Source organism: Brachyhypopomus gauderio, chromosome 2, assembly GCF_052324685.1.
Source record: "Brachyhypopomus gauderio isolate BG-103 chromosome 2, BGAUD_0.2, whole genome shotgun sequence".
In the NCBI taxonomy this organism is placed as follows: domain Eukaryota; kingdom Metazoa; phylum Chordata; class Actinopteri; order Gymnotiformes; family Hypopomidae; genus Brachyhypopomus; species Brachyhypopomus gauderio.
In genome coordinates, this window is record NC_135212.1 from 34,210,368 (window position 1) to 34,224,532 (window position 14,165).

The 14,165-nt window shown below is 44.0% G+C and overlaps 1 protein-coding gene across 6 annotated transcripts in view; it reads left to right on the forward strand.

The window, feature by feature from the left end:
* Positions 1 to 231: 231 nt before the first annotated feature.
* The window catches only part of plch1 (phospholipase C, eta 1), a 63,019-nt gene continuing 49,085 nt past the window's right edge, over positions 232 to 14,165 (forward strand). For 2 of the 6 annotated variants that reach the window (XM_076994744.1, XM_076994745.1), the window contains exon 1: positions 11,946 to 12,104. In XM_076994744.1, the coding sequence (XP_076850859.1) occupies positions 12,017 to 12,104 (88 nt within the window). In that variant the 5' untranslated portion in view covers positions 11,946 to 12,016. Of the gene's footprint in view, positions 387 to 7,380; positions 7,521 to 11,945; positions 12,378 to 14,165 lie in introns of those variants that run through there. The other 4 variants (XM_076994740.1, XM_076994743.1, XM_076994741.1 and 1 more) reach the window with 3 other exon arrangements.

A 14,165-nucleotide genomic window follows, 5' to 3' on the forward strand; every position in this document is an offset into this window, starting at 1 on the left:
CTATAATCACTAAACTTACAAAGTCTCAAACTGTGCGTGTGTGTGGACATTCTTCCTATGTTATGTAGCTGAAAACGACCCCCCTTTCCCTCCCACCTCTCCGAGGTCATGATACTGAACTGAAAGTCCGTTCCTGAGAGTCCGACGCGGGTTTTCCTGGGTCCTGCGCCTCGCGTCAGTCAGTTAGCGGAGTTTGAATGCGAGGTGGTGCGGAGGCGGAGGTACCCCCTACGAGTACAAGCAGTTGAACAGTAAACAGTGCTTATTACGAGAAGTTCCCCGAGTATTAGGCCCTTGGAAAAGAAGCACGTCGAACACAAGATGACAGTGAGCTAAGTGATCTTAACCGAGCGGACTTGACTTAAGGAAGTTAAAACAAGAAACCAGTAAGTGCCTTGCCGCTGTTCTTTATTATACAGGTGCAGTTTTACGTCCAGTAACTCTAAGCCCTCTTTGTGTCTCAATCCAAGTGTAAACGAATGCGTTTGATTCCCCAGCTACTGTGACCGGTGCTAAGTTCAGGATAAGACAGAAGTAATGTTTGATGAGGTTGCTGTTGTTGGGAACGTTTTAACACCAGACTCCTGTAGGCTAACCGCCCTCCTGGCGTCCGGATCAAATGATGCACCTGTTCAGCCCACCCAGTGACCCCGTTCTCCGGTTTCAGTTAACATTTGAAGAGTAACTTCAGTGTCCGTTTCACATAATGATGACACATTATGTTGCATTACAAAGCCTAACTATTAGTACAAGTGCGTTCTTTTATGTTTGATGTAATGAAAAAGTAACATTTGTACGATATAACGTATGAAATCTAAGAATTTATAAGTGTGTCCTGGTTTCACATAATAGTTTGTCTGAGGGAGGTCTCTGTCTTACCACAAAAGCTTTTTATTTTTGCCGGTACTCACGGGATAAAGAAAACGATGGTCCCGGAGGACGCAAGTTATAATCATGTTACACGTGATTCACGTCGCTACGCAGACACAAGGTGCCCGCACACGCGACGAAAAGCGCCGCGTGACTTTGCAGTCGCTGTGGCCTTGCATCTCGCGCGCGATGTACACGCATGTTTTCATTTGTTTTGAAGCTTCCTTCGGGTTGCATATTTAGACCGTTACTGGTCTTTGCCCAATGCCCAGACTGAGACGGTCCAAGAAATGTTTACTCTCCTTTTCGTTACCATGAATGGGGTCTTAAGGATTAAACCGTCTCGTTTCTGGACAATGCGGTGAAATTGTCCAGAATTTGAGTTTCTTCACCGAAAGTTGTAAAACGTCCGAGGACGACGGGGGCTAGGTAAACTTAACAAGGATCGATGGCCGCATGTCTTCTTGAAAATAAGCTTGTGCGTATAACTATAAGGCTTTTGAGACACCCACCCAAGTACCCACTGCGTTTCTCTCCACTGACCTTCCCTCGCACTGATAATTACCTGCTGTGTTTATTGCACCTGTGCTTGGATCCACAAGTGGCACGTTTGCACATTTTATGTAGTGCTACATGGTCGCACTCACAGGCTGCTCTGTTAGTTTCACCTACTCTATAGGCCACCGTATGTATCTGAAAGTTAATTGACTGGCGTTAACGTTCATTATACTGTGCTCAGCTGTGAGGCCAGTGGTTGGCTCAAGTGCGCGCGCCCCTCTCTCTCTCTCTCTCTCTCTCACACACACACACACACACATATATATATATATATATTATATATATATATATATATATATATATATATATATATATATATATATATATATATATATATATATATGTATAATATATGTATAATATGCATGTAATGAAACCCCTGCCCCATTAAATAAGTGCATACACTCCACTTGACTGACTCACACACTCGGCCCTTAGTTACAATCGTACCCACTTAGAAAGCGTTCTCTTTAGCACAGCACTGAGTCATCTCTCGTTAAAAGCAGCAGCACCAGGCTAACCCCTAAAGGGCCCCTGTGTTTATTATTTTGCAGTATTTGTAAGTGCTTGTATAAGCAATATTTGCAAATATGTTTAGAAGTGCATGTTAAAAGCACATTAAAGCATAACACCTATCATATGACCAAGGCCAGATCACTAAAGCGGGTAGCCAGTACATTCTTACACATGCAGGACTCGGTCATGTGACCAATGGTGATTACAACTTCCAGTTGGCTCTAAAAAGATTGTCAGGTGTAGCCGTGGTGTAGATGTAAGCAGTAGTCACATTAGAGTGTAGTTACACACACACACACACACACACACACACACACACACACACACACACACACACACACAGTCATACAAATACACACTTGAGGAATGTTCTATTCTGCAACTGAAACAATCTCGTCCTTGTCACCATGAAATAAACCCCTCTCAGTGTGTGTGTGTGAGTGTGTGTTTGTGTGTGTGTGTGTGAAGGAACGTGAGAGGTAAAATGACTCCAGTGTATTCAGCATATCATTTGACTGTTGCTCAAGCCGGTCCTCTGCAGCGGGGGCCTTCTGAATTATTTAACCTTTATTCTCGTAAACTGTAGGACAAGACTCGCCTCCTTTGTGCAGCCTGTGTTGTTGTTGATTTCACTAGTCCTGAGTCTTGAACTCAGGGTCAGCCAGCTTCTCCTTGGACCCTGATCCATGGCCTGCTCATTCTTTGGTCTGGCCAAAGGTGTGGGTGTCAGCAGAGCTTTGGGGAATGCTGGCTGATGAAAAATTTTACACATCTGCGAAGCACGATTAAAGGAACCATCATGGAGGAAATTTCCTGGACATCAGACAGGCTTACACAGACCTGCTGTCTTTACTCATGGTAATGTTGGAGTTTTGGCAATCCTTAGTGATAAATGTTTATAGTAGGAAAACTATTGTATATTAGCAGGAAAATGAACAGTTTTCACAAAGCTTTGTATCTCATTTGTTTACTGTATATTTGCTTGTTTGACGTAGAAAGTGAGAGAAATGAAATGCTCCAGGATGGGTCAAAGGGCACTGGGGTCCTGTGCCCTGGAGTGGGGTTGAGGGGCTTGTAAGAGTCGTGTTTTATCGCTCCAAGGAGAACAAAGGTCATAAGGTCACTTGGCCTGTCTGACCCATTTCAGATTGCTGATACTTCCGCCTTTCCTGACATCCTTATATCTATCAGCTTGGAGCTAACTAACTGAATACAGCTCTCGCTCTCTCTCTCTCTCTCTCTCTTACACACACACACACACACACAAACCCATAAGGAAATATTCACCTGTTTTTTTCAGTGGACGTATTAACAGCACTTAAGGGTCAAAATGTCAGACAGCTTCTCCTCCTCTTGCAGAGCGTTACCTGGCAACACCAGAAACTTGGCTTCCCTCTTCTGGCCATACCCAGAGTGTCTTTTTTCCTAAAACCCATTAAAGCGTTCTTCACTGCACATACCAGCAATGCTCTCACCAGTCAAGGCAGACCTGCCTAATTTTGAGCAGTGGCAGCAGCAGACCTGTTGACCTCTCTCACTCTCTCTACCTCTCTTTATCTCGTTCTGCCATTCAGGCTCTCTGTCTCGCTGTGTGTACCAGTGAGAGAAAGTTTTTCTCAAATGCACTTCAGTGAAATTGTCCAAATCCATTTTCTGGAGTGTTTATGATGACTACGCTTCACCTATTTTCTCCAGAGTTGATAAATGAGTGTTCTGCATCACCGTGGAGGTTTTGTGGGTTCTCTGTAATTTTTCGTTGGAGACACAGGTGCTGTCCGGGATTCTCTTGATCCCGGCTGGCCAGGGACACATTAAAGAGCCATAATTGAGACACAACAAAAGCAATCAATCACCGCTGACTCACTTGAGTTATCAGCTTACGCTGCTCTGCTCTGCTGGGGACCCAGCGTTCAAGAGAACAGCTGCGGCCAGCTTGGCTCCAACCTCTCTCCTATTCCTCTGCCTTTAATGTAGTATTACAGCAGAGCAAAGAGAGGAGCAGAATGACACGGTGGGGGGAGGGGGGTGTGCGGTGCCTGTGACAGTGTGTCTTGGCTGATGTGCTCACTGCATTGGCTGATTGTGACAATCAAGCTCAGGGAAGCGGTCGCTACTCCGAGCCGAGGCCATCTGCTCAGCTGCTGGGAGTGCAAAGATCAGCTGGGGTTTTGTTTCCCCAGCCTGGGTGCACTATTCATGAGACATTGGGGCATTTCTTGCCAATCTTAGGAAGCAGGGTGGCTAATTACAGCCAATATTTTGCATAAGAATGGATTTGTAGCAATATTCTCAGAGACATGGATGGATGTTTAATACTAGCTCATGTTCTACAGAATGGACACAATCCAGCTTCTCATTGTGCCTGGTAGAATTTAGACACAGATAACATCTATACAAACAGATATCATTGATTGGTTTGGTCTAGTGTCGGTATCGTTCCCTGTAGATGCCGCCCTCTGTCTCCATCTATTACTGCCCTTGTGAGTTCAGTCTGGGTGGCTGAACGAATCTGACAGGCCAAAAGCCTGTGGGAAGGGTGATGGTGGTGGTGGTGGGGTAGCTGGTGAGGGGTTTGTGATGAGATTATTTGGTTGGAGATCACAACAGATGGAAAGCCGTACTCTGGTGCTGCTAATAGAACCTTGCGACGGGAGAGAGCAGACAGGTTGGCTCACAAGAAGCTCTTATGTGATTGGATGATTAGAGGACCACACTGGAGTGCCCAAATCTTCTATTAGCACACTATGACATTATAATCATGCTCAATTTCCCACAGCTAAAGGGGCCAGGTTGATTCTTAACCAATGCTTACTGTGATCCCTTAGTGCTTGACATTCACACAGGAGAGAGAGGGGACCAAGCACTTTTCGACAGCACCTGGATAACTTTCTCTGTTGAACAGGGAGTTCATTCAGGACATGTGGTTGTACTGACAGAGGAAGCACAGGCCTCCTGTAGGGTGAGAAATGAAGTAAATAAACGATAGTTGAGGTACAGAAGCACATGGCCACAGGCCTGTCCACAGTCAGGGTTTCCTGCTGCTCAGTGAGCGGATCTGTTTACGGTTAAGTCTTGAGCATCTGTGCTTTTGAACATCCATCTCCCCACGCACGCTGCAGCACTGTCGCAGGTTCAAGGCGACGCATCTCGTCAGCACGACTCTTCAGATGGATGACGCTTATGTCTCTGACCTTTGGTGCTCCCTGTTCTTCATGACGTGTGCTGCTTGAGTGCAGATCTCCCCTGGTTCACTTCGTTTGCCTCCTCTGTCTCAGACATGCTACATCTCCCATGTGCTGCCTGACCACAGAGCCCTCTGACACTCCCCTGTTCCTCTCATCCACACTCTGTTCCTTGTTCAATAACCCACTTCAGTGATTTATGTTACATTCCCTGCCTCCCCTGACCTCTGACTCCTGAACCCTGTTCCTCACTTACTCGTCATGCAGTGAAACACACCTCTCCTTCCAACCACCCACACACTATGCAGAAACACACTCATACAAACTATCTTAAATCCCTTACCTGCACACACATACACACACACACACACACACACACACACACACACACACACACACACATACAAACATACCTCCCACATCCCTCATTATGCTCACCCCCGTAGCACCTGCTGCATATCCATCTCCCAAAGATTTATGGGAGGAAGTTCCGGAAAGAAGTAAGTACTGACTGAAGTGTGTAGCAGTGTCCAATTTCTTCTTGTGTGATGAGACTGGTGGAGAATGGGGTCACGGGGTCAAAATCACAGACAGCAGCGAGGGCTCAGTGGGCTGGATGGTTTTCTCTCCTTTGTTCTGTCTGTGAGAGACCTCGTTGATCGCTTGTCCTTTTTAGACAGCCGCATTTTATTCACCTAAAAAAACTGGTCAAGTGCCAGTAGGAGTTCAGAGAAGACCAAAATGATTCGGTTAGACTTGCCTACAAATAACGTCTAGTGCTTATAGTGGAAGAAAGGAGTTAGGCCTCACTTCAAGTCAAAAGCATGAGGTTAAAAAAAAAAAAAAACCCTAAAAAACCATTGAACCCCAGGCAGAAATCACTGCGTGTAACATATCGGTTTTAGGCTGATCTGCTGTAAAAGAATTACAGTGGGGGATTAGAAGGCAACGAGACAACCAAATGCTGGCAACATTAGTTTGGCCCTTTAAATTTTTGACTTGCCCCGGGAATGAAAACCAGTCCGGAACTGGTCCACTTCATTAAATCCTTAATTACCAGCATCAGATGAGGCCTCAGTCAGGGCTGCTGTGAGGTGTTCTGTAGGGCTGTTCTGGTCACTCAGGGCTGCCGTGAGGTGTTCTAGAGGGCTGCTTTGGGTAACGCTAATGAAGCAGCTTCATGGGAGAAGATGGCCCTGCTGGATCAGGCTGACCAATCGCGAGGTGCCCTGTCTGATTGCAGATCAAGTGCAGTGAACAGAATGCTTTGCCTCCTGTCAGCTTTGCTGAGCCTGATTAAAAATCATAAATAATTATTGCGTCTTTTAAATGCAGTGACTTACATTTAATTAACTCTAGAACTCTGGTCAGGTATCTTTTAATACAAGCAATCAAAAAATATGTTTTGTCATATAAATTAAAGCTAATGTAATTAAAGAGTATATTCTCAGACAAAATCGTTTTTGATCATATTTTTCCTTAGACATCCACTGTAGATGTGTACCTTGTGAATAAAAAGTGGGAGAAGAGACAGTCAATTAATTGGAGGGAGATTACCACATACACAAGTGCACACACACACACACACACAAATGCGCATGCACACACACACACAAAATTTCTCCTCCTCCCCATCTGTATTTTCCTCTCTCATCGTGGTCTTTGTGATTTGTAATTTAATCAGCGCAAATATACATATGACATTTCCAATCAATGCTCAGATTGCCAGCGTGGGTAAAGAGTTCATATTTGTGTGACTTCATATTTTGCATTTTTCCTCCTGAGGCAATAATTCCTCTTCCTCCCCAGCAAAAAAAAGGGGCAGTCGTGGTCTGGTAGTAGGGTACTGGTCTTGTGACCAGAGGGTCGTGGCCTGAGGCCATGACTAAGGTGCCCTTGAGCAAGGCATCCAACCCTATAACTGCTCCCCGGGTGCCAGGTTAGGGCTGCCCACCGCTCTGGGCACGTGTGCACCACAGCCCCATAGTAATCACTAGTGTGTGTGTGTGTGTGTGTGTGTGTGTGTGTGTGTGTGTTAACTGCATTGATGGGTAAAAAGCAGAGGACAAGTTTAGATTGTGGTGAAAATTGACAAAAATATGGCACATTTACAACAGCAATATTCTTATTCATGTTATTGTTGTAGTCGTTGTTCTTGTACCATTCTGTGTCACTCCAGTAAGATTAGTGATTTAGAAATTGCAGTCACTGCAGATGAAATATACTGTGTGTGTCTTTGCTTATGTCATTTCAGGTTACCCCCCTGTCCCCTGTCCCGTGTCCCCTGTCCTGTCGTCCTGTGTCATTTGGCCCTCGAGGACTCCTGAAGGATGGATATGCAGAGCAGTCTCCAGTACTGTCGTCATTTCCTGACAGACAACAGTATGTTTCATGGTGAGTTTGGCGTTTGGTCGATGCGATGGTGTTCCTTCAGTGGGGTTGTTTGTTGATATTTCCTCAGACGAGCAAATTAAGTAAATATTATAAAATCTCTTGATAAAGCCGTTTACTGTCATCAACCATGGTTTATATCATTGACCACCAGAGTCCCAAACAACCAATAGCTTAAAACCATGATGATAATCAATGCTTTCACAGCAGCCACTTGGAATAAATAAAGCAACAATGAAATAAAATATTGGCAAGTCAAAAACCTTCACTGTAATAGTACAGTCCTCTCTGGATTGGATTTGATGTACTTGTGTAAGCACAGCAGTTCCTGTTCCGTTTCATACACTGCAAATCAAAAACCAAGATAGTGGTACAAAGCATCCTGCTGTTAAGAACTTATTTGCTACGGTTAAGATTGATTGCACGGAAATGCAATTCGTCAGTGGACACAAGGGGGCGCGCTCACACGCTTCGAAGGCAATCTTAACGCTTAATGGAGTATTAATTTTAAGTGTGGGTATGCAAATACGAATAGATTATACCGGCTGAGTCATTCCATCTAAATAATAGGAAAACCGTCTATTTAAGCATGGGAATAGTGTCATAAAACCTGTGCAACCTGCTTTTTCCTCACTGTGAATTTATACTATATTTTCATCACATATAAGCCCATTACATATATTCGCATATACTGACTTTTAAATTTTATCAACCACCTTATTATATTTTTCCACACTGGATGGTGAATGAAATAGGTATTACATTTGATATTCTTAACATTAATTGGAAAATGTCGTATTAGTATGTTGTTAAATATGTGGGTATATATTTAGAAATGTTCAGAGCAGGTTTGCTGCTGGTCTGCATCTTGTTTGTATGTCATCAGATTAAGTCTGAATCACCCACTGGAGGCAAGCAAGAAGCAGGACAGCCATGTACGTGTGTGTGTGTGTGTGTGTGTGTGTGTGTGTGTGTGTGTGTGTGTGTGTGCACGCGCATGTTGTAATACTGCAGTGCTGAGCATGAGTGCAGAAAAGGGTTCGAGTTAGGTTTGATCAGAGTTACAGAAGGCTCGTAGTGTGTGTGTGTGTGTGTGTGTGTGTGTGTGTGTGTGTGTGTGTGTGTGTGTGTGTGTGTAAGGTTTGATCAGAGTAACAGAAGGCTCATAACTCGGTCCCAGTGTGTCGGGGGGGCATAAATCAGGCTGCAGGCAGAAGTGTAGGAAATATGCAGGACTCACACGTCCAGCTGTGCTCTTCATCTGATCCCTTTGTTTACTTTATTTATTTTGATATTTTATTGATATTAGGGTCATTAAAACACAGAGATGTACAGGGTTAACCAACAAGGGGTGCTGGGTTTGACCTCCATCATCGTGTTGTAATATCATACTGAGATATGATAATGGAATATCTTAGGGTGTGGTGGGTTGAGGGGGCATCAGTAGGAGCAGGGCAGGTGGTGGGGAGTGTGAGAGTGAGTGAGTGTCCAACTTACCTGCAGAGGGGAGGGGACAGGTAAATGCTGTGGTCTGTTTTAGGTAGAGCCCCTCACTCTCTCTCTCCCTTCGCCTGCACCCCCTATCTCTCTCCCTCCACCCCCACCTCCTCTCTTTTTCTCTTTCTCTCCCACTCCCTACCAAATCTCTGGCAACTGTGACTGTCAGACTGCTGTGGGTTTCTTTCTCTTCAGAGACATCACTGATGGAAGATGAGAACAGGACCATGGGGGTACAGTTGTGTATGTGTGGAAGGTTTAGGAATGTGGACCTAGGGATTAAATACACTATAAAAATGCTGTGTATGTGTGTGGGCTGGACTGGGTGTACAGTGTGTATATTGTGTGTGAAATCGATATTTTTGTGTGGGGCATAAACTGATAAACTGAAAAGCAAGAGGGGAATGCCCAGTAGGTATATCTCTTATATCTTTCAGAACACAACACACACACACACACACACACACACACACACACACACACACACACACACACACACACACACACACACACACACACACACACACACACACACAGTATCAAAAGATGGGGCTATGATTACATAAAGGTCCATACACAGAAAGCCAGTAGACATCTTGCTACTCCAGACATTGATCGTGTCACACACATCTCTGACCAGTCTCCTGCCCATTAATCAAGGTCTGCCTTGATCCATTCTGTGGACACCATTCTGGGACATTTTGACTTTGGTTTGTTATACTAGAACATACTATCATCTGCGGAAGGTCAATGTCCTTCACACCCATGCACATCCACCCACAATGCTTCCATAGAGGGATTAGGGAGTCCTTAGTACCATATGACCAGTCCTATGTATGTCAGCACTGACGGACCCCTCCCCCGTGGATTTGCATGCAACCGGTGAAGATATTTCTCTGATTAGAATTCTGGGAGCACTGCTCCCAGAGGCTCTCATATATTTTACCAATCTTTATTTCCCCGTTGGTGGTGCAGGAGTGATGAATGGGTCAGAAAAGCCTCAGGGGGGCTGCTCGCCAGTCAGGCTCGCTCTGCGGCAATCCAACCATTAACGTCATTTCCATGGATCACAGGACGTATCTTCCAGACACAGGTTACGCATAGCTGCAGTCAGAAAAGGTGGATCTCCACTGACAGCGTGATTTAGTGCAGCGTGATGCTTTTCCTTTATATGGGGGGTGGGGGGCAAACAGGGCCCTGTGGGTTTTTATGTAAGAGTTGAAATGAGGCCAGAAAAAGAAGCTGCATCGTGATCCTGCTTTACTGTCGCACAGAGAACATGACGGAGGGGACGCAGAGGTGGGTGTGGTGTGGGTGGTGTTTGCTTCTTCCTTTCCCTTCGTATTACAAACCCCAGTATTCTCTAACACCCTCACCCCTCAGACACCTTCTTAAGGCCCTCGTAATTAACCAGCTGTACAATCAGGAACAGGGCAGGCAAAGTCTTCCAAGGCCTCAGAAGAGTGACGTACGTCTCCTTTTGAGACCTGAGCCCGTGGAAATGTTGCCGACCCACTTGAGGTAGCTGGAGCTGAGCTTCGTTTGAAGTGGGTGTTGAACTCTAGGAATGTGACAGAAAAGCCTCACTGTGCACGTTCACCAGCCAGTCACACTGTTCCACAGCAGCTCAGGGTGACGGGAGCAAGGAGGGGATCCATGAACTTTGGGTCCATTATGAGCAAAATGACTGAATGAAGTGAATCAAAACTCACGCAGTCTGATTAATCTAAGTGGGTAGTTGAAAAATAATTAAATCAATACTGTGAGTTAGAATGCATATCACTAACTGAATTAAAACCATATTGGCTAACAAGACCATTTCAATTAGTAATTCAATTAAGTAGCGCCCGCCAACCTCAAACAACAAGCCAATCATTTATATATGGATTTATTGATTGATTGATTTATTTTTTTATGTAGAATGCTTATAGAAATGTATAGTGTATTGTACGTGTAGTGGCGTTAATGAAGATTCAGGGAAATAAAAATTTAGTTTTTAGTTCATGCGGTTGAATACTAATTTCTGTTTTGTCTGTATAGACCTCGCATAACGCACGTTATTCACTGTTTATATGTTATACGCTTCATGCGGGTTCATGAAATGAGTTTCTTATTCAGTGGATATAACGTACATGCGCTACGACTGCAAGACCGCGGGCAGATATGTGACTCAGTTTGTGTCCCATCACTCCGACAGTCGGCCCCACTAGGGCTGAAAAGGCGCCATATTAATTTCGGACGTCGTGGTGCGTAAATCCGCTCCTTTGAACCTTTTGCATCCAGGAACAAGGGCGCAAACAGGCGTGTCTGAAAACACCATGCTCTTCACGTGGCTTTTCAGTAACGTTTCTTTCTTTTTCTATCTTTCTTTTATCTTTCTTCCTTTGTAAAATATATTAGAATTCAAATAAACTAATTCAGAACCAGCCGTTTCCCCCGGAGTGTGTCTTCGCGGCTCTTTTTGCGCATAGCTCACGTGTGGCTGCATGATTCATGCTGGTTGAACGATCTTAAATTGAGGCTCTTTGAAATGCTAGGGACAAGAGCCAATGTCAGTGGGTTTGTCCAGACGCAGAATGAGTGTCGCGAGTGAATATAAAAAACAACGTCAAATGACGTTTATGTCAAACTAACCCACGAAAAGTGACACACTTCTCAGAGGTTTGGCTGGGAACTGTTACGTTGTTCTATTCGATCTGCACTTAAACAATGAAGTAATGTAACGCTCAAAATTCAAGTTTGAGAAATTAAAGTGGAGCAAGCCTGAGGTGTTTTGTAAACTGAAATGCATTAAAGGTGGATAATAGTGTATCGCACGCGCCGTTATCACTTTCCCCTGGGAACTCACCCTAGGAACACATACAAACGCTCAAACTCGCACACACAATTGCGTACAAACACAGGACACACTCTTTCCCCCGAATGTTCGAAAAAACACCAATTTGAAACTAGCTAACAGGCGCGCGGTTACAGACACTGTGGTCTGCGCAAGCCAAAACGCGATGAAAAAGGGGGAGAGCGCGCGCTCTGAAATGAGCGGAGACAGAAGGAATGGATATAGGAAAGGTCCCTCTCGCGCTCCAGAATTCTGTGAGTCCAAATGGATGTAATTGATCATTTCAATAAGACCGAGCAGGGATTGGACATTACGTCTTTTAAAAATAACTCGTCTTTTCGTGAAAGAAGGAATGTTCGGAAAGGGTGACAAAATTATATGGAACAACGCAGTGACACCTGCTTTCTAAAGATCATCCTCTTCTCTTCAATTTTTCGGGAAGGGATTCTTTAGTTAACGCAATGTACGCATGGGATCGTCTATAATGGCAGAACTAGAAGTTTTGAAAAATCTCAGTTTTGAAAGGGGTGAGTCTTTCTTGCATTTTTTTTTCACTAGGATATGAAGTGTCATATTTTTCTGTGGTATTTAACCAAAGTGGGTATTCTGCAGAGATCAGACTACTACTAGTACTAATCAAAACATTAATTTCGTCTAGTCAGATGAATAGACAGTGTATGTAAACATGCGCGCGAACGCACAGTAATATGTTTTCTTGCGTGTTTGTTTTGGAGTTCCTCAGACCCTCATTAGGATAAGATTGCTTAGGGCAGTCGCTGTCCGTGGTGCTACAACGGAATGCCTGGTTGCTTGAATGGGAGGGGTCGCGAAGTTCTGCTGGCGCCATCAGAATTCATACACTGTTGCCAACTTAATAAGTCTTCAACATGTACATGTTCCACTCGTTCATCTTTAAAAATCCAGTACTTCTTGACAAATATTTCATTATACATCAATTTGTGGATACATGCAAACTCGATAGATTACAGTAAATGTATGCATGCACCTGAATATAATTGCGCTATCGCTTTATGCTGTTCGATTCGATATTTGTTGCGCTGCTTTGATCATATTTGAAACAGAAAACGTTCCTTCACACGCATCGACTCGCGCTGTAAAATACAATTTTATTAATCTAGGTACAGGTGCAGATAAAAGGACTGAATTGGCCCTCAGGACAACCTTCATATAGGTACCAACATTTTATGACACGCGTCACCTCAGTCTGTGCCAGCTGCACAAAAACGCGTTTAGGTCGCGCACCTGCGCTGTCATTAACGTGACACCGACGTTCGAATGACTTGATCTTTCGAACACCAGCGTTTGAATTTCACGCTAATCTTTTGGAATAGGTGACTGACTGAATTCCAATAATGTTCTATTTAAAAGGAAAACATTTTAACATTGTAACATTAAAGCAAATATTATAAAATAGAAATATATATTGAATCACATTCCGTTTTTCATCAAGTGCAGAATTCATTAATCTGTCTTATAACTTAACAATAAATAATAATATAAGTATAATATATAAATATTATTATTATGAATAATAATAGTATAATAATAATATAGACAAATAAGTGGCCCACCAAGCAGCAGAAGCAGAGGCCAGTGTGGGATGCAGAGTCTTAGAGACGTGAAAGCCATGTTGCTGTGCACAACAGCTTTATTCTCTCTGTACCCACATAAACCCTTTGCTGCTTCCTGGGGTTCTTTAAGGATTAAATATCATGTCAGAACATTTACACCATTTTCCTGATGCTCTTATTCAGAATAATTCAGAGATTCTTTCCTTTCTGCAATTCTATGATTGCACACGTGAAGAAATTGTCAGTAAGGTACTTTGTACTGATGGCTGTCTTGAATTCACTACAAGGAAGATGTGAATGTTTATGGAGAAATTAGTGTTTCATGGAGAAATGAGTGGTTTATGTAGAAGTGTGTGTTTTGTGCAGTAATGAGTGTTATAGAAATGGGAATAGAAATGATTGTTTGTGTAATGATGTGTCTTCTCTCTTTGCACATTTATGAGGCACTGCAAGTCTCCACATGCTTTAGGGAACAAAACCAAATATCCCTTGTTTCTGCCCTCTTTCCTCCCCTCCCCTCTCTCCTACCCTCCCCTCTCCTCACTTCTCAACTCCTCCCCTCTCTCCTACCCTCCCCTCTCCTCACTTCTCAACTCAACTCCTCTCTCCTCCCCTCCCCTCTCCTCACTTCTCAACTCCTCTCCTCTCTCCTCCCCTCCCCTCTCCTCACTTCTCAACTCCTCTCCTCTCTCCTCCCCTCCCCTCTCCTCACTTCTCAACTCA